Raw genomic sequence first — 20,589 nt, 5'->3', positions numbered from 1 at the left:
TGCAACAAATTCATCTTAAATTATTCTTACTCCATGGCTTCCTGACCACACGTCCACTGAACTGGAACTGTAATCTGACATATGGGATTGTCACCATTAACTCTTGGTATGTAAGCCCAATTTTGTCACCCACCAGTCAATAATAACGGTATACATATTCACGTGTGTTTGAAAATGGAAAAGCTTTTGAATTTTTCAGCGAGCTTTCCTGGAGAACACTACACACCATCTCTGCTTTCAAGGCAATGCCATTAATTGCCAAGCACCTCCCTGTGGTACCTCCCTCCTTCCAAGAGACATGCTATCAGTTTTGTCAGGTAAAGACAGGGAAGAGATCCTGGAGGAGGACGCATCTTGGCCTGATCTAGGGAGGGGTGGGAGACCCTAGAAGAGCACTGGTCACCTAGTGATGCCCCACTTGCCGCCTTGAAATCTCCCCAGCGTTATTTCTCTGCCTGCCAGCTTCAGCCTGCCGGAAGCCAGCCTGGGCTCAAGGGCACAGGTGGTGACGCCCAGTCACCTGTGTCTGACCTGCGGTTGTGGACCACCAGCTCTGGCCAAGCGCCTGTCTGCCAGCCACCCCTTGCTTTTTCTTCACGGTTCTACCAATACCTCTCTTTGATTTCTTGAACAGTGGGTCTAGGTGCTAACTGCTCTTGACTTGGTTGATGTTTTCAATTGGTCAGGCTTTCAATTTCATGTCTCTTCTTTGACGTTTATTATTGTTTTCTTTCTGGGTGGCTTTGATTTAATTCGCCTCTATTCTCCTACTTCATAGAATAAACACATAAATCATCAATGTCAAACTTTTCCATTTCCTAGTGTGAGCTTTTAATGCCATAAAATACTTCAAAGCCCTGCAGTAGCTGGCTACCGCACATTCTGCTGTGCTGTATTTGGAAGAATCTGTTTGATATTTTAATCAAAGCACAACACAAAGTTATTAAAGATTTAACATAATCTGACACTCTGAATAACCATACAAAATGAAAGTTTACTTATAACCACGGTCTATTTCCTCTACTAGCAGTCAATCTTCTGGAATTTTCTGTAGTAGCATGTTATCATGATCCTATATCCTATCATGTTGCAGGACTCTGGACAAAACTTTTGAGAAAGCTAGCACCTTCTTGGCCATGTCCTTAAGAAAAGGCCCTTTAATGCTACAGTGAGTTTCAATTAGGTGGATGGTGGCCACACCCCGGCGAGCAAGAGACTGGATACAAGAGGTGCCAAGACTCGGTAACTCAGGGAGCATAGATAGGGAACACTCACCAGTTTGCATCACACAGAAGAAATAAATCGCTTGTTTTCTGAGACACACCACTGCTGTTTCTTCTGAAGTATACACTCTAATAAGCTAACTACATACATTCTGGTTGCCAGTGGAAATGAGAGGAGCATTGTCCAGGATGAAGGCAACATGGGAGCTGTGGTGGTGACCAATGGAGTTATAATGAGGTCTTAGAAAAAGACATTGCAAATTGTGGGCCACATCAATATCTATTTTAGAACTAGAATGAATAGAACTATCTGATTTCTTAGATTAGGATGAGGAGAGGATGAGAATTTAGAATGATTCTTATATTGCTGGCTTTGGTTTCAACCGGCTCTGCCACTTACCAAAAGAGGAAAACGTGGTGAACAAATCTGAGTTGTTTATGTGTGATACATCAAGAACCAAGACTGAGACGGGTTACATCTGATATTCCCATCAGACATTAAGTGGATGGGTTACTAAGACATGAGGTCTTGTTACCACATGTTATGGTAACACACTTTCTGGTCTTTCTCTCACACTGTGAGGTCCTGGAATAAAGGGACAATGTCTTATTTATCTTTGCATCATGAGTCCCATCACAATAAATAACCTGAGGGAGATGCTTATCAAATAATTTTTGATTTAACTTACAATTAGGCACTAGCAAAAGAAATGCCAAGGTATCAACTATGAAATGCAATGCTGTGGGATTAAAATACCTACCTATGCAGCACAACTGATTTGAATAATTAATAGCTAAAGGAAGTCAGAAGGTTGTAATAGACACCTTAATGAAAACTTTGTGTTTAGACATACAGGGGTCTTTATGACTTTAATATTAAACTGTTAGAGATATTAAGGCAAAATTTTAACTATGGTGGAGAGAGAAGAGCAAATTTGAAGGAGCATTAGGAGTCTTTCTGGCCTAGTGGTTCTCATGGGATGGTCCTGGCAGAGCAAGAAAGTGGGATTTGGGGATCTCAAAATTACTGGTGAAATTTCTTTTTAAAAAGGAACTACACTTCTAAAGGTTTTAGCTTTGAAAGCTGTGGATACTCTAAGCACATTTTATAGGAGCAAGGAGTGGGCCCTGCTATTCTGTTCTAGGATTTCTCTTTTAAAATTCTTTGAACCACATTTACCATCATTCATCTGCTGGAACCAAGAGTCTCATATCCTTAAAATAAATGGTTAAATTGCATCAGCTTCTCCCTTGGGCTTTAACATGGTGTAACACAGAAAAGGGGCTTTCAGTACCTCCATCAGGATTAAGCGCTGCTGATTAGCATAATATGATGCTTATTTTAATTGTGATAATTCACTATATTCAAGTCTGCCAATTTTGTGCTATGAACATGGCCAGGAGATGAATACACAAGTTACTAACTATTTTTCCTCCTGAGTGTTTACTAGAATTACATACTAACAGGAGATAGACAGAGTAACAGGATAAAAAGACAGTCGCTATACTAATCTCTGAGAAAAATATTGCCTTTCCAAATTAAAAAAAAAACAGAGAAGTAGAACTCCTTTTGGAGATTCCTTCAAGTTGTTTTCATTACCATTAGATCATTTATCCAGCAGGTTTGACTATAGCACACCAAGGATAGAATTTCGTCATTTCTTTTCTTCTTTCCTTCCTGGGCAAAAGTTATATCTTATCATACAAAATGACAGGCGGGTATTATCAAAGCTATGGACCCAAGAGTCAGTAGCAGGGGTAAATTTCCTTTTTTCATTATTTTTGGTAGAACACACAGACCTTAGGGGTAAGCTATCAGCCAAGATATGCCTTCAGATTCTTACCAGGCTCCCGTAGGGGGGGAAGGAGGTAATTAATCTGTCATCCTAGACAACGTACTGTTTCTTCACAATATTTAAAAGCCAATTTCACTGTGCTAAGATTTTGTCATAAACAGATGAACTAGAACAAAAGAAAGGGGAGTGACAGGAAAGCATTTTTAACCAAAACTTGCTGAAGAGCAGGAAGGGGAATATTAATCTACAGTGTTTTTCGGATCACAAGAGTAAAAGGAAAATCTATGACAACTGACTGAAGCAATGTGTCTGCTTGCTGATTCAGTTACTTATTCTGAAAAATCCGGGTAAAGAGACTTTGAAACCCATTGGTTTTTCAAGGTGTAATCCTCTCAGTTAATATGCTGACCAGATGCCTTCCTGAAGCACACACCAGCACGCTGGGTCATTCCCTTTATGGTTGCTCTTTAAAAGTCGTCACTAAACATGGTGGCCTCTCTGGAAATGTCGACTATTTTCAGGGTTTTGAAGGTGCTGATTCCCTACCAGGCTGACACTCTTTTATCTCTCTCTGGCATTGTGTTCCCTTAAAAATTTTTTTAAAACAGTGTCTCATTAAGTATCTGTGGCTGGCCTGGAACTTGTTATGTAGATCAGGCTGGCCTGAAACACACACAGAGATCCTGCTGCCTCTGCCTCCAGAGTGAGTGTTGGGATTAATGGTATGTGCCATAACCTGCCTCCTTTTGAGTCACCTTCACTTCCAGAACAGCAGACTGATGGATAAACATGTTTATAACTTGGGACTCTGCCCCGCAAGCAACATGAGCCTGCAGGCTATCATCCATCACCATAAGGCTGCGTTACAGAGTTGAAGGAGAAACAGAGATGCCAGGGCTGACTTCTGGAGAGCACTTTGCAGAGACAGACAGAGGCATCATTAATGAGCCCACTCATCTCTGCTCTGCCTCAATTCTCTTCCCTCTTCTACTCAAGCTCACGTCCAAAGTGACTTGTGGCTGCTGGACTTCTTCATCTCTTCTTCATCTGTCCCTCTTCCCAGTGTGACCACATCTGCCACCTCTCCTCTCTCTGATTTCCACAATTACTCATCCTTCAATTAGCCTGCTGCAGAGGCCTGGCTGGGCCTGCTAGGCATGCAGAGCTGGTGCCTTCAACAGACAAATGCCAGCAGCTGTTGGAGAAAGACCCTTTTAGGAAACATTGTTTTTTTTTTTTCTTTTTAAAAGTTGTCCTAAGTGTGGCCAAAGGCTGTCTTGAAGCTCAGGAACGTGACCAATGCACCACTCAGGCGATGTAGAAGGAATAAAAATTGTGTCCTGATAGTGACATCCTAAAGGATGACTGACTGACGCTTAGGAATCTCAACAGTGTCGCCTTCCTAAGTCTTCCCGGATGTCATCTCGGTGCTATAAGCACAAAGCCTGACGCATGGGCCCAGATGATAGCCATGGAAGCAATGCAGGGTACATGAGCAGAAACACAAAGTGGCTGCTTCTTGGGAGGATCACACGAGAAAATGTGGGGAGACACTGGCATGGAGGCAGCGGGGATCTCCAGAAGACATTCCTTTGGTTTGGATGCAAGGCCCTGAACACGAGACACAAGAACTTTAACAGGATTCTCTGTATTTGTCAAACGCAGTTCTCGAGCTGTGGGCCTAATGAGCAGCTCTTAAACTTTATTCAGCTTGCTAATTTGCTGAGCAAATTGACAGTTTTTAGCTGGCTTACTGAAACACCCCCCTTCCCCAAATCAATCCTCCAGTTCTTTTTTTTTTTTTATAGCATTTTCATGACTACTTTGGAAACCAGAGATCAAAGAAATACATTGTAGGGAAATCAAAGCGATTTGAGTGGTGGGGCTCACTTATTAGTTTTTCAGTGCTGAAAGAGTGATCTGTTGTACAGAACTGGAATCTCAGTATTTGGAATATGGAGGCAGGATGATTAGGAGTTCAGTTTGAGGTCTGCCTTCTATACCTGAGATCCTGTCTCAAAACAAAACAACAAATAAATGCTAAAGCAATGGCCAAGACACAATATTTTACTAGTAACGATGGAAACTCAATAAGGGTTACATACTACTCATTTTTGCAACAATTGATCATTCTGATCTTAAACCTCAAAGGCAATAGCTATTTCCTATTCATGCCACCAAGTTTTGTGTTGTCATCTGTTCCTCTTTTGGAAGTAAGGAGGACACAGGTCTGTGTAAATAAATGAATGTTCCCATTTCAACCAATTCATACCAACTTATCTCCTGAAGAATTGTCATCAGTAATGTCCTCCATACCAAGAATGCCCCAGGGCACAGAAATAGGGATAATGACATTGATGGTGGTGGTGATGATTTATTTAGTGTGTACGAAAAAGAGGGGGCATGAACATGCCAAGATGTGTGTGATGGGAGCACATTTTTCCTTCCACTTGTGTCTAGGAGGTCCGATTCGGGTCATTAACCTTGGAGTCAGAGTCATCTCACTGATCCTGAGCACAGGTTCTGAACACCTCGATTTGCACTGCTAGCTATACTCTTGGTTCCTTCGCTCCAGAGCTTGGTACTTGTGGTCCTTTCCTCCCAATCCCCTTAGCATAGCTGTTATTAGCAGGAAAAAATAGTCTACTGCCAAGACATCTGCTCCCTTCCATATCATGTCCCACTTACTGAAAGAAAATACCTTCAGCTCAGAAGATAGTGAATTCTATGAACTATATTTTTTTCTGCAATTTATTATGGAGAATACCTCTTTTCCCTTTGAGTATAGATTTAAGGCCACAGGAAAACTGACTGGAAGGTATACACAGTATCTATAAGTATTATTTTTAAATATACTGCAAAAACTGAACTTAGCATTTGGAAAAAACACATATTGTTTCATATTTGTGTAGATATGCTAGGAAGGTGGCTGTAATTTCCCTGAAGTTAATACTCTTAACATTTTGTATCAGTTCAGCACTGTGGTATATCAGGAAGATCAGAATTATTGGGTGGTCCATTCTGTGCAATTCTTGCTTATTTTGCTCTAGAACGAAGTTTTCCTATAAGGAAGAAAATCTGTAAATAATATATAGTCATATTGAGTGTCCCCATAATTGTAACTTCTTCATTACCTCATAGTTAACACCCTCTCCAAAAGAAAATTTAATGGAAACTTTCTAAGAATATACAAATTGTTACTTGTGAGCATGTCACAGACCCAATTGGTAAACGAATTGACTCTAATGCCAGAGGTGCATGCATCGCTATTCTGCATTAGATGCGAGCACTATGCTCATTTTGTCCTAAGTGTGAGGAGATGCAAGAAAAGAGTCTACTATTACTCTTCAGGAAGCGTTCATCAACACCTCTCAGCTGTTGGCTTTCTACCCGGCAAACACAAAGCATTTTTATTACTGAATTTGATTAAATTGATACTAACTCCTTTCCCTGAACTTCAGTGAAATAAACTCTGCATCTGAGTGATAAACATTATCTACTTGTGGTTAGATGTTATTAGAACCAAGAAAGCCAAATGTGAAAAAAAAACGAGGAAAACAAAAACACGTCCATTTTTCAAAAGTAGAAAGAAAGACAATATCTTTAAATTTTTATGTGCTTCCTAAAGTCAGCCCCACATAATTCTCCAAAGTATGTGTTTCAAAAAGAGCGAAGGAAGCTGGGCACAGCAGCATAAATCTATGATCCACAGCAGTGTAAACCTAAGGGTGGACCACCACGAGTTTGAGACAACGATGGCTAGACAGTTAAATATCACACAGTAAGGCCACGGAGTGTCACAAACAATTCCAATGGCCACTACATGCATCTAATCATTATGAGTTGCTATGGATGCAATGCTGTGGTGTACACCAGCGCTTACAACACACAAAGTACCCCTCTCCTTTCTCTGCCCTCCTATTTTACCCTAATAAGTGACAGGGAACAAAGGTAACGACTGCAGTACAAAGTTGAAGTGGAAGGGAGGCAGGGAGGCAGCAGACTTGCAGGAACTAGAGGTGAAGACGGAGAAGGGACTTCTAGCTGGGGATACAGAGAACTCCACCACGAGTTCCAATACTTAGAATGATGGGTCATGTTTAGACACATATGTAAGCTGGATAGCACAGGATGTGCCCCTGTGACGGTGTGAACGAGGAATGCCCCTCCCAGTGGGCTCCTGCGTCTGAACACTTGCTCCCAGTTGGTGTCAGTGTTTGGGGAGATTATGGAACCTTTGGAAGGTGGGGCAATGCTAGAAGAAGCATATCTCTGGGGCGGGGCTTTGGGGGTTTATAGCCTCACCCTCACACTACACCCTCTCTCCATCTCCCCATCCTGCCCCCACTCTGCTCCATCTGAATGGAAGGAACACAATCAGCCAGCCAGTTATCTGCTCCTTCTTGCTATTATGGACAGTTCCTTTGGAACCATAAGCCAAAATAAAATCTCTTTTCTAGAAGTTGCTTTTGGTCATCCCATTTTATTACAGCAGCAGAACAGTAACTAACACAGTCCTCAATCAGTTCTTGCATGGTTACCAGGGACTGGAGAGCATGAATGCTAAAGTGTAATCCTGACACTTGCTCTCATCCTTGGGATGATGAATTCCCAAGAAGAGACTGACAACCAAGGGACACAATGTATGAATACAGTTATTAAAAATTCCATAGAAACCTTTGTTTAGGGCACTTACTATGCCTATAGGAATATACTGAACAGCACATTTATGCTACACGTTTCTTAACACTCTTCCAGTGCAAGTAAACTTACAAACCCAGGGAATTTGGAAAGAATACAAATTGCCATGGCATCCACACAGCCTGGAGAATGTAAGCCTATCACTGTCTGAAGACAAGAAAGATGGAGGATGAATCACTTCCAAGGTCATACAACTGTTAGCTTGACTTAGATAGAAATTGTTCTCTAAGGGACAGGCTCTGATGGCTTGGGCAGATTATTTTATACGACGAATTTTAATCAAACAGCCGCAGACTTTTTATCAAGATATGCAATAATGAGACTTGAGAGATGAAGCAAGGAGAAAACATTTTGAGGAAGATTTGTCTCCTAGGAGGGGTTTGGGCAGGTACTGATTGAAGGTCCTTTTTTAAGTGAAACCGTTCTTCACAAACAGATTAGTAGCCAAGGATAGACTCACTCTGAAGGGCAAGCCCTTCTGGAGAGTGACAGAAGGGGAGTTACAAAATCAGTGTGGGAAACACATTGTTAATCACACAATGCCGGAGATAAGAAGTGAGGGTGTTGGGACAGGCTGGTTACAGATCTTCATTTCCTCATGTGCGGAATACCGGGTACGGAATAGCGTTAAAGGAAAAGTGACAACTATTCTGTAAAAAAGATTGACCTTTAAAATTGGTTTGATTTTATGCGTTTGAATCTTTTACCAGCATGTATGTACGGATTCAGGCATTATGCTGGCCTGCCCATGTCACCTGGAAGAATGCACTCAGGCAGTACCCCGGTCAGCCTATGATTGTGTAGACTGCACGCAGATGTGCAGGACCCTTTAAAAGAAAGACCCTGCCCACATACACTCTCTCTTCCAGTTCTCTTTCCTGCTCTCTTCCCCTGGGGCAGACAGGACTTTTCCTGTCTCCCTCTTCTCTTGCCATCTCTCTGTGTCTCTTTACCTCTTTTCTCTTTCCTTCCCCCTCCCTCCCTTTCCTAATAAAACTTCTCACGTAAGCTCCATCTGCCTGGGGTGTTGGTCCCTCTGCCTGGGTCACCCTCGCCTGCCATGGGATTCAAAGTCACCCATGCAAGGTTCCCCTCAAGCTTTATCATAACAATGCACATGCCCCAGATGCATGCTGGGTGCAGGTAGAACCCAGAAGAGGGATTCCCCTGGAACTGGAGTTAGGATGGTTGTGAGCCACCATGTGGATGCTGGGAACAGACCCCTGGTCATCTGCAAGAACAAGTGCTCCAAACCACTGAGCCATTTCTCCGGCCTCAGAAGCAACAGTCTCCATGTGACTTAGTCTGAGAAGCGCTATACCTCCTCTCATTTTAATTATCAGAAGCAATTCACTGCATCCAATCCAGGTCCCCAACAAGGGGAACCATCTCAGATGGTGCCTACACAATAAAAGAAGTTTTGTTCCTAGGAATCTGTGGACATCCTGAGAGTTGACAAAGTGTCATCACCTCCTCACTTGCCTCAGATCCGCCACACTACAGCAGTATCTGACCAGTTTTTCAGTCTGACACATCTGTGCCAAGGAGGGTAAGTGAAGGAAGGACCCAGTGTCCTGAAAGAAATAAGGTGACAACTCACACTTTCACATTTATCTTGGGAAAACAGCATTGTGAAGGCTACAATGAGTCTTAAAAAAATGGAAACGAAAATAGGAGTTTGAGTAGAGTGTTGGTAAAATACGTCTCCCGACAAAGTTGTTTACCTCCCTCACATGATAGACTGAAAACTGAGACAGACAGCCAGAGTAGATTCTAAAACGTGGTCCGATTACTTTTGATACCCCTCCCTCCGAGAATTAGTCTACATGTCTCTGGACTTTGGGAAGGATATATGTCTACCTTGCCCAATAGCGACTTCTGAGGCTGAGTTAAGAGAGGCCCAGGAGCTTCATTTGCTTCCCCTGGGATATTTGCTCTCAGAGCTCAACTACTGTGTCGGAGGAAGCCTAAGCTAGTACAGAGGTAAGGAACCTGGCGATAACCAAGACTCTACAAAGAGAGACAGAAGTGTTTAGACAACCTACCGGCTCCAACCTCTGCTCAGTCCAGCACTAGCCATGACTTCTAATCCAATCCCAGAACCTTGGAGGCAAGCCTTACTAAGTTACTTGCCCTGAAATAGGAAAGATGCACCTATGAAATTATTTGTATTAGTTAAAACCACATAGTTTGGGGTGGTTAGGTGATGAGACACAATTGGGAATATAAGATAGTATGCCAAGAATACAACCCTGTATTGATAAAATGGTAACATATTTATTTTATGTTAATAAATTAAATATAAATATAATATATATTAATAATATATAATTAAAAATAAATATATATGTTTACTATATATTTACATGCATTATGGAATGGAAATATATTAGTTTAGACTAAAAAAGAAAATCATTGGTAAATACTGCTAATCATAAGCAGGAATTATTTATAAGCAAAGGAACTATAACAATTATAAAAATGACCATATTAATAAGAAAATAAACAAGCTATTAATTTAGAAATTGGAAATGAAACCAATGTCTCAAATCAAAAAAAGACCTCAAAAAGTGGTCAGCAACTGTCTTCTCTCCTGGTTATATCATAGTCACAAATTATCACCTGTCACTGTCCCTACAATGAAAGAGTATTAGACACCCTGCCAGTGTCTCCCCCATTCACATGGCCACGCTGGCCCCACCCTTCCCTTTCATTTATAGAAAGCTGAGATCGTACTTCTGAATTTTTTATTGAAATATCTCCTCTTCATCTGAAGGCTTCATCTCCCCTCCCCATTCTCTTTGCTACATGAAAGCTGTTCTTCCTCATAATCTGAGATCTACCAACTTCACCTTCCTCAATCTTCAGTGTCATTTCCAAATACCCTAATCTACATTGTTTAAAAATACTTATGATGGCACTCCAGCCAGGGAAGCAGATCAGTGCCCTACTCAGCCATCATTAGAGAAGATTCCCCCTACTGCAGATGGGAACAAACACAGACACCCACAGGGAGATATTATGCGGAGCATTAGACACCTTGGGACATTCAGCCCTCAACAGGATGTCACCATAAAATTCTTCCCCCAAAGGGCTCAGGGGACTCCATGGAAGTGGAGGCAGAAGGAGTATAAAACCCAGAAGGGATGGAGGACACCAAGAAAACAAGGCCCTCGACATCAATGAGATGAACACACACATGAACTTACAGAGACTGAGGCAGCATACACAGGGCCCACATGGGTCTGTACCAGATGGGGTCCCAGAGCTGAACATAGAAGTGGACACATGCCCCCATCCTAGTCCAAGAGTGAGTTCCAATTAGTGACCTCTTATGAACAAAAATTTAGTTTCCTCCAAGTGAGTGTCAACTAGCAAACAAACTACACTGAAGCGTAGCTGCATGCCCAGCAGGAAATGGCCAATATGGCCAAGAGAAAACGAACTCAATAGCATCTTTGAAGGGTTCCTGTTTCATAATTTCATGTCAGGACTTTTCCTTTTTTATTTTTAATTTTATCTTATTTTATTTACATACATATACACATATATTCATATATGCATATTCTCACTTTTTACCATACAGGTATGGTAGATGTAATGGCTTCCAGTTTAGTGTTTTTATAGGACTCCTGAGCATATGAATGAATAGGTCTCTTTCTTGTGCCTTCTCTTTGGCTCTTTTCCTTCTGTTTTCTTGTGTTGTCCTATTCCAGTGTGTTAGTTTTTATTTTATTTTATTATTACATATTAGAAGCCTGTTTGTTTTCTAACTAGAGACAGAAAGGGCATGTATCTGGATGGGGGCATAGCAGGTAGGAATGAAATGAGCAGAGGGATGGGAAACCATAATTAGCATATAATATATGAGAAAAAACTATTTTAACTAAAAAGAAAATATTAATATGTATCATAAAACATATAAACATAGACTTAAAAGTACCTATAGGGTAACATCAACCTTCTCTACAGACCCATCTCCCATAGATGGCTACACTCACTGTTTTTCAATATTTCTAGCCCAGTCACATTAATTCCTCTGTAGCCCGGCTTTAGCAATTTAGCACCTCAGAAGTATTTGTTCAGAAGCTAAAACATGGCCTTTTTTTTTTAGCAGCTTCATTACCCTCGCTGTATACATGAGGCAGAGAAGAAACCCTTCATGTATGTTCTAGTGCTGACACTCAGTGAGCTCAGGCTTGCTCTCCTCTGGCCATCTTCTCTCTTTTCTTAGCTGTCATCCGTCCTTCCAATCAGAAACATTTCTCACTTCCTTCTCTCCATGTCAAATCTCATGGGGAACTAACTCAGAAGTCCTTATGGAAAACCTTCCCATAATTCCAGCTTTGCAAGGGTCTCTGTTGAATCAGTTTCATATTTGCTAGTAAGCTATACAAGACCCAACGATTCACACACAGCAAACATCCTGAGGGGGAAAATGCTTTTGTAAAGGAGGTCAGAGTAGTTAAGAGTGTTCTGACTGGCTTGGATTATGAGGAAGAACGGTTTCATTTAACAGACTTGGTCTTGAGAACTCTCATCTTAATGCTGTGGTCATGAACTATTCCATTGGCCTGAAATACTCATATCCCCAGTGTATTGACGCTTTCTGCCTGCCTTCAATCAACAAGTACTATCTTCACAGAGAGTACCTGCGCATGGTGAGAAAAGCCAGTTTCTCTCACACCAGCAAATGAAACATAGCATCTGCTCATTTGCATACTGATCTCCTTCTCCTGTGGGAATGAAATTTCTCCCAGCGCCAGTCCTGAAGAGCCCATTGTGCATACACACAAGGTCCACTCCTACTGTCCCTACTTCAGAGCTAAGTCATCACCTCATGTGTTTCTCCACCCCCCTTGTTTTCACATCTATCTTCAGCCCCTGTTCTTCCTTCAATGCCCAATAAAACCTTTCCTAGAAATGTCTTATTTAAGCACCTATAAGCCTAAGATCTAATTTTGCAATACCATACATTTTTAAAATTAAAAATTTCGGTCAACAAGAGGTAAATCAACAGCAAGAACATGATGGTCAATCACAGCAGAAAGACCTGACTCCAAAAAGTCCTCTGACCTCCACATGCGCACTGTAGCATGCATGCATACTCTCTCTGTCTCTGTCTCTGTCTCTGTCTCTGTCTCTGTCTCTCTCTGCCTCTGTCTCTGTCTCTCTCTCTCTCTCTCACACACACACACACATACCCTTAAAATACTGAATGACGCACAAACTGATGAAGGGGAAATTTTAACCACAATCAAATAGTGTAAAGTAGGTTAACAACCAGCAGATGAAATTCCCCTGCAGGCTAGGAGGGCTAGCAAGCAGAAATGAGTGAGCCTGTCAGGGTCATCAACATTCAGAGACAGGAGAAAAAGAACAGTCCTGCAAAACATAACCGTGTACCCCTCTGTCACCACTGCTGTACTTTGGGCCAGGAGCCACAGAAACCCAGAAGCATCTGCCCAAGTTTCTAACAGCTGTGCATGTACCCTCTGCCATTTGCTCAGCTGTTCTGAAGCGAGAGACTCATATTCCCAGGCTTCTACCATGTGGGCTTCTTTGTTCGAGCCAGAACTATGTGTTCAGAATACAAATTCTTTTTATTAGTTCTGAATTTTCTCACCCATCTAAATGAACATATCTTCTGCTTATGTTTTGCAGCTAATAGAGGTGAACAGAACGCGTCACACTATATTTTAAAAATAGGCAATGCTAAGAAATGAAAACAAATTCCTCTTCTAGTCTATCATCTGAGACAGCTGCTCATTCGAGAACTTGCTACTTCGGCAACCTTGCGTGCCTTGAGTAGGTTTTGTCTAAATCCTACCAGCTTTGTGTCTTGCACATGGACATTATGAACCCAAGGAGGATGAATTAATGTGAAATTGCAGATTATAGCAATGCCAGCTAATTTTGCATATGAACATGTTATGTTGCTCTGAAAATGAATTAGTTGAATTTGTTTAAAAAAAAAAATAACTGGCCTTCTCCTGCAAAAAAGGAAAGTACCAAGATAGAAAAACAGAAAGGCTTTCACTGGCTGATCTTTGCTGCCTTACATATTTTAATAAAGTCTCAGTATGTGCAAACTAATTATATTGACTATATTAGGTTACAAGCTATTAATTTTGTGCTTCAAGGTTATTGGGCACCTTTGTTTATACAGTTTACAGGAAAATGAATAGACTTAATCTCAAAATTAAGATACCAAACAAACCAAATAATCCCTTATATCATGACTTTCAAAGTTGATTGTCTGTCTCCTTGGCAATGCTTTTCCAGAGCCTAGATATACAACTGCCATTTTAGAAAAGAGGTTTGACAGTTTCTAGTAGATGCCTGTTAAAGGGGATTTAATCCCCATTTAATAGCCTTCCTATTTAGATCAGATACAAAAGGTCACTGAGGAAAAGCATTTTCTCCCATTGATTCAACCATATTGAATTTGTTCAATGTCTTTTATCCTGTGATCACAAAATCCTGAGAGTGGCTTCTTAGCATGTTATACAGACCCATTGGCAAATATCAACAATCCAGAGGAGATTATAAGATATTTGAGATTGCACCGTTTGATATCCAAAGTTCCTAGACTTCTCAGTTTGATTTCATCTAATTCTTCAGGACAAAATGTATGGTATTTTAATTCTGAAGCAGCCATCTTCCATAGAAGACGACCTTCAGCTCCTAATGATCAGTGGACATTTTATCTGAAAGAACATTATGTACATCAAGTATCTGTGGGAAACGAAGCACTTATTGTCAGCACTCACGATTGTTATCTGAATTCACAGGTCTCTGTGCTCTAAGAAGAGCGCATCATGACTTGGTACATCAATAATTTCGTGGGAAATTTGTAATGATTTATTTCCCCAACTTATTAAAAGCCTAGCCAGGGCTCAAAGGTCTCTGGATACCCATAAAATTAGAAAAACATTGCCATAAAATTAAGAAATAGGTGCTAAATATTCATACAGGAAGAGATCTAACAAATGCTCCCTGATATAAATTATCTGCATTATACAAACATTTCCAGTAAGAATTCACTGTTGTGAAACTTATTTTGTAAGTTCTATTGCTATAACATATCAACCATTTATATTACTACTCAGATTTTTAAAACTCAACCCTGAAATTATATACAAGAAGAAACTAATCCTTTCTATGTTTCTCATCTATTTATTTACTTGTTGGATTTTAAGGGTCCTAGATAGTGGACTGGCCTTGAATTTGCTATATTGCCAAGGCTGGCCTTGAAATCCAGATCCTTCTGTTTCTGCCTCCCAAGTGTTGAAGTTAAGGATTATTCACCTGATTTTCTTATTGCAAATATAAGAAAGTATTTTTTAGCATAAAACTAATTAAAGATTTGGAAATGTTATATAATTATTGTTTGATAGGATTCCATATTAAAAGCCAACTAGAAATGTAAGAAATTAGTCTCAAAATGTAACTGAGTGGTAATTAAACAAATGCATGGGAATTAAACAAATCTGAAGGCTAAATTTTTAGATAATTTAGCATGATATAGAAAATATATAAAGTATACATCATTAAAATTATTCATTTCAATGGTTTTATATGTAGAAAGATTCATGAAGAAATAACTCTGTGTTTCAGACAATTGCTACACTGAAGTTTGGGTCCCCAGAAATCACTTAAATGTCAGGCAGACACGTTGGAATACTTATAACTCCAGTCTCAGAAAATGGAGTCAGGACGTTCCCAGAACAAGTTTTCCAGTAAGACTAGCCTTACTGGTGAGCTCTGGGTTTGATTAAGGCAACATGCCTCAAAAGAATGAGACAGAAGAGAAATCCAGAAAGATTCCAAAATCAAATCTGGTCCTCCATACTCCTATTTGTACATAGGCACACACACACTCAGGCACCCTCACACATGTGAACATGTTTACATACATCATATTTGTCAACAGACAAATGGAAAAAAGGAAAAGAATTCTTGTGGATAAACTGTCCAAAATAATTCAAAGAAAATGAAGATTATAGAAAAAAGGAAGCAAGATATGTTTATAAGGAATCCAAGTATGAAGCTGAATGCATGGCTCAGTAGGTAGAGCAATTGTCTACCACAAAGTCCTAGGCTCAACCCCAGTCCTGTGTAAAACTAGCCATGGTGGTCCATACATGCCACCCCAGCACTTGAGAGGAGGGGCAGGAAGATCAGAAGGTCTAGGTCACCCTCATCTACATAAATAGTATGAGGCTATGCTAGATTGCAGGAAACCCAAAAGAGTAACAACAACTAAACTTTTGGGGCTGGAGAGATGGTAAGTGATTAAAAACAATTGCTCTTCAGAGGATTCAGGTTTGGTTCACACCACCTGCATAGCAACTTACAACTGTCTAAAACCCCAGTTTCAAGGAACCCAACAATCTCTTCTGACCTCTGTGGGCACCAGGAAGCAGAACACTCGTACACATAAACTTTAAAAAATTAAGTAAATTAAACAAAACAAAAGTGTTCACATATTATGACTCATAAATATATGAATAATTTATTCTTAATAGAATTAGCTCAATATTATTTGTTTCTCAAATAATCTACAGACCCCTGTCCAGTTCAAGGAAAAACATAGGAGATTTTATTGAGTAAAAGGAGATGAGGAGCTTTGTGTGTGTAGATGAAGCAATGGATATATAAGAATAGTCAACAAATTTATTAAAATTGACTTTATTACATTAAGGATTTTTTCAGTTCTAATAATTCATCTTAATAGGGATACAATGTGACTTCTAGTAGTTTTTTAAAAATAGTGGACCAGATATGTAAATAATATCTCATCCATACAGTGAAACATTCTGTCATTAAAAATGATGACATGTTTCAGAATTTTCTCCAAGGAAAAGTGTTGGTTACATATTAAGAGATGAAAATGGGAGCTACAAAATGGTAGACAAGGCATGATTAAAATTTTAAAGTACATATACAAAATCAATGACATGTATGTATCAAAACACTAAATGTGATTTTGTATAAGTGGTAGCATGGAGGCCTGGAGAATAACATCTCAGCCTCTATGCATTTGGACATTATAGGGATTTTCCACTATAAAAATGCATGAGTGTCCACTTCAGTATTGTAGACATAACCTCTAATAAAACTGAATGAAATGGATATAGATAACCTCTAGGAGAAAGAGAAAATTCAACACTACGACTCTGTCGAAAGCCTCTGCCAGAGACTCTCCTATTCTCCATCTGTCATCACAGAGCAGCTATGCCATAGGGGACACTGCATGAAGGAATCACATGCTCTCTGGTTTCCTAGCTCTTTTCTCATCATTTCTTAGCTGACATTGAGGGAAACACGATAGCAACAGAGTTTCAATCTATGTACAGCATTCTCCTGCCATTCTTGTACTGAAGAGGAGGGCTCACCTCTCTGGAATGTATGATAGTACATCTTGTGACATGGTCTACAACAAAATCCACCTCAGTGGTTTGTTCCACAGGGGAGTTTTGTAAGTAAGGAGAAATATGGGAATGTGAGCTATCACAATGTGTTTAGTTTAAATACTTTAAGTAAAATCTTTACTTTATCAAGATATTACTCTGGGTTTTAAATAACATGTTTACGACTACAGACTAACATAAAAATTCCACTGAGTGAAAGTACTTGACATGAAAATGATGAATGAAAACAACCTGTGCTTACTATGTGCTGGCCATTTAAGAAGCACTTCTTATTCCTGAGCCAATGATTGCTCAAAGTGACCTTTGAGAAGGATGCTGTTCACATTCCTCTCTAATCTATGAGGGAACAACTTCAGAAAGTAAGGCCTGTGCAAAGCCACCAAGACAAACAAGACAGAGCAGAACAGACAGAGACAACACAAGAGCTTTGTCAAAACGCAAGGTATGCCTTTAGTTTTTTCCCAAGAAATTCAAAATTATATAAAGATTGCAAAATATTAGAGAGAATTCTTATACACACTTCACTCGATTTCTTTTGTTCAAGCTTTATTCAGTACATTTGGAAGAAATAAAAACCCACATTGGCAAATCAAAACAACTCTGAGATACCATCTTATACCTGTCAGAATGGCTAGAATAATGATAATAATAATAATAAAAACCCATTACAGCTTATGCTGGAGAGGATGTGGAGAAAGGGGAAAACTTCTCCATTGCTGGTGGGAATACAAACTTGTAAATCAGTATGGCAGTTTCTCAGGAAAGTGGGAATCAGTCTACCTCAAGACCCAGCAATACCACTCCTAGGCATATACCTGAAGGATGCACTCATACCACAAAGACATCTGTTCAACGATGTTCTTAGCAGGATTATTTGTAATAGCCAGAACCTGGAAGCAACCTTGATGGCCCTCAACCAAAGAATGGGTAAAGAAAATGTGGTACATTTACATAATGGAGTACTACTCAGTGGTAAAAAAACAATGACATATTGAAATATGCAGGCAAATGGATGGCACTGGAAGAAACCATCCTGAGTGAGGTAACCCAGTCACAAAAAGACAAACATGGTATGTACTCAATCATTTATGGATTTTAGACATAGAGCAAAGGATAGCCAGCCTATAATACACAACCCCAGAGAAGCCAGGATACAAGGACGACACTAAGAGAGACATACATGGTCCCCGGAGAAGGGGAAAGGATCAGGATTTCATGAGTAAATTGGGAGCAAGGGGGTGGGGGAAGGAGTAGGAGAAAGAGGAGGGGTGAAGGGTAGAGGGGAGGAGAACATGAGGGATCAGGAGGGTCGAGTTGGGGGAAGGACAGAGAAGGAGAGCAAGGAAAGAGATACCTTGATAGAGGGAACCATTATGACTAAACAAGAAATCTGACACTTGGGAAATTCCAAGGAATCCACAACGATGACCCCATCTAAAAATCTAATGGAGAGGCTACCTTAAATGCCCTTCCCCTATAATGAGATTGATGACTATCTTAAATGCCACCATAGAGCCTACATCCAATAGATGATGGAGACAGAAGCAGAGATCCACAGCTAAGCACTGAGTTGAATCCTGGAATCCAGTTGTAGAGAGGGAGGAGTGATGAGCAAAGGGGTCAAGACCATACTGGGGAAACCCACAGAAACAGCTGACATGAACAAGGGCAGCTCATAGACTCCAGACTGACAGCTGGGAAACCAGCATAGGACTTAACCAGGCCCCCTGAACGTGGGTGTCAGTTGGGGGGCTTGGACAGTCTATGGGGCTGCTGGCAGTAGAACCAGAATTTATCTGTAATGCATGAATGGGCATTTTTGAGCCCATTCTCTATGGAGGGCCTAGATCTGCCACCAAATGATGTGACAGACTTTGATGATCCCTCATGGGAGGCCTCACCCTCTCTGAGGAGTGGTTGGGGGATGGGATGGGGAGATTCTGGGGAGTAGGAGGACAGGGGGAGCAGGAACAGGGATTGGTATGCAAAATAAGATTGTTTTTAATATAATAAAAATTAATTAAAAATCCACATTGGTACATGAACATTAACTAGTCCCATACTTCATTCGGATTTCACTGCTTTTTCTTTATGGTGTCCTGATGATCCAACGAGTCATTCATGAGATCACATTACTCCGAGCTGCCACATCCTCCTAGCTTCCCCTGGATTAGGAGAGTTTTTCAGATTTCCCTTGTTTTCCATGACAATGGCAAGTTTTGAAGAGTATGATGAGGGAATTTTGTAATGTGTTGCATCTTGGCTTCACAGAGTGGACTTATGGTTTGAGGAAGATGAGAGAAGTGAATTTCCTTTTTCCTCACATTACCTCAAGGGGTCATGCCACCGTGTGACTTCTCATAGATGACCACAGTCTTAAAGACTTGGCTGAGGCAAGTTTTGCCTGGTTGTTTCCTCTTCAAGGTCACCAAGCTTCCTGTAGTGAAGTTCCTTTTTCCTCACATTACCTCAAGGGGTCATGCCACCGTGTGACTTCTCATAGATGACCTGGCTGAGGCAAGTTTTGCCTGGTTGTTTCCTCTTCAAGGTCACCAAGGTCACCAAGCTTCCCGTAGCCATTCTCCACATTCGATATTACAGATGACAGCTAGCCATCAAAGCCTACTGCGAACGAATGGGGGAAGGGCCTACACTAGCTCCAGCTTCTTAGAAGTTGCTGGATCTCTACACACTTTATATGGAACCATTATACCTACACATTAATTACAGCCCATTAGTCTATACTGCTTCTCTTATCTCACTCATTTTTACTATTTTTCATCTTATCCACACATGACACACTTGTCAATGGTTCCCTGCTTCTTAAAGGAAAAGAATGCTAGAATTAAATGTGACAACATGGACAAATATGCTTTAAAATATTTCCATCAGATCATTAAGTCATTAAGAAACTAATTAGAAACACATTTTTCTGAGAAGCACTTTGTACAGAACTTACCAGAAATATTCGTTCAAGTTGATCCTGAATGTCTTTCATTCCTGGAAATGCAGCAACTCCTTGGATCATCTCAACAAAGATGCAGCCAACTCCCCTGAAGAGAGAAGAATCATTATAAAAGCTTCAATAATTCTGTTTACAAACCCAAACCAGAGATTAAAATGCCATCAATCTCAATGATCAACCAAAGCTGAGGTACACCTAGACCCACACCCCTCTTTTTCTATTGCCCTGAAAGGACTCTAAACCTGGGAAACAACCCTGGATCTGAAAACGATGTAAACCAATCGAGCATCAGGCATCAGTGGTCCCCCTATAATTGCAGGTCACAGGTGAGAAAGTCCTTGGCTTGACACAGGAAGCCTCTGGGGGCCTTTTCCAGCTCCCTTCCCAGCTGTATTTCATAACTCCTAATGGGCTGTCCTTTCAGCGGCTGATGGGTCTCAGTGTGCTCTGAACCAGCGTCATCTGAG

General features: G+C 40.6%; 1 protein-coding gene across 8 annotated transcripts in view; it reads right to left on the bottom strand.

The window, feature by feature from the left end:
- The window catches only part of Cdk14 (cyclin dependent kinase 14), a 535,385-nt gene that overhangs the window by 185,511 nt on the left and 329,285 nt on the right, over positions 1–20,589 (bottom strand). For all 8 annotated transcript variants that reach the window (XM_013123504.3, XM_040735840.1, XM_040735837.1 and 5 more), the window contains one exon: positions 20,117–20,210. In XM_013123504.3, the coding sequence (XP_012978958.1) occupies positions 20,117–20,210 (94 nt within the window). The remainder of the gene's footprint in view (positions 1–20,116; positions 20,211–20,589) is intronic.

Source organism: Mesocricetus auratus, unplaced genomic scaffold (assembly GCF_017639785.1).
Source record: "Mesocricetus auratus isolate SY011 unplaced genomic scaffold, BCM_Maur_2.0 Super-Scaffold_100051, whole genome shotgun sequence".
NCBI classification, from domain to species: domain Eukaryota; kingdom Metazoa; phylum Chordata; class Mammalia; order Rodentia; family Cricetidae; genus Mesocricetus; species Mesocricetus auratus.
Note: the sequence above shows the minus strand (reverse complement) of the source record. Positions and strands in the feature narration are given on the sequence as shown.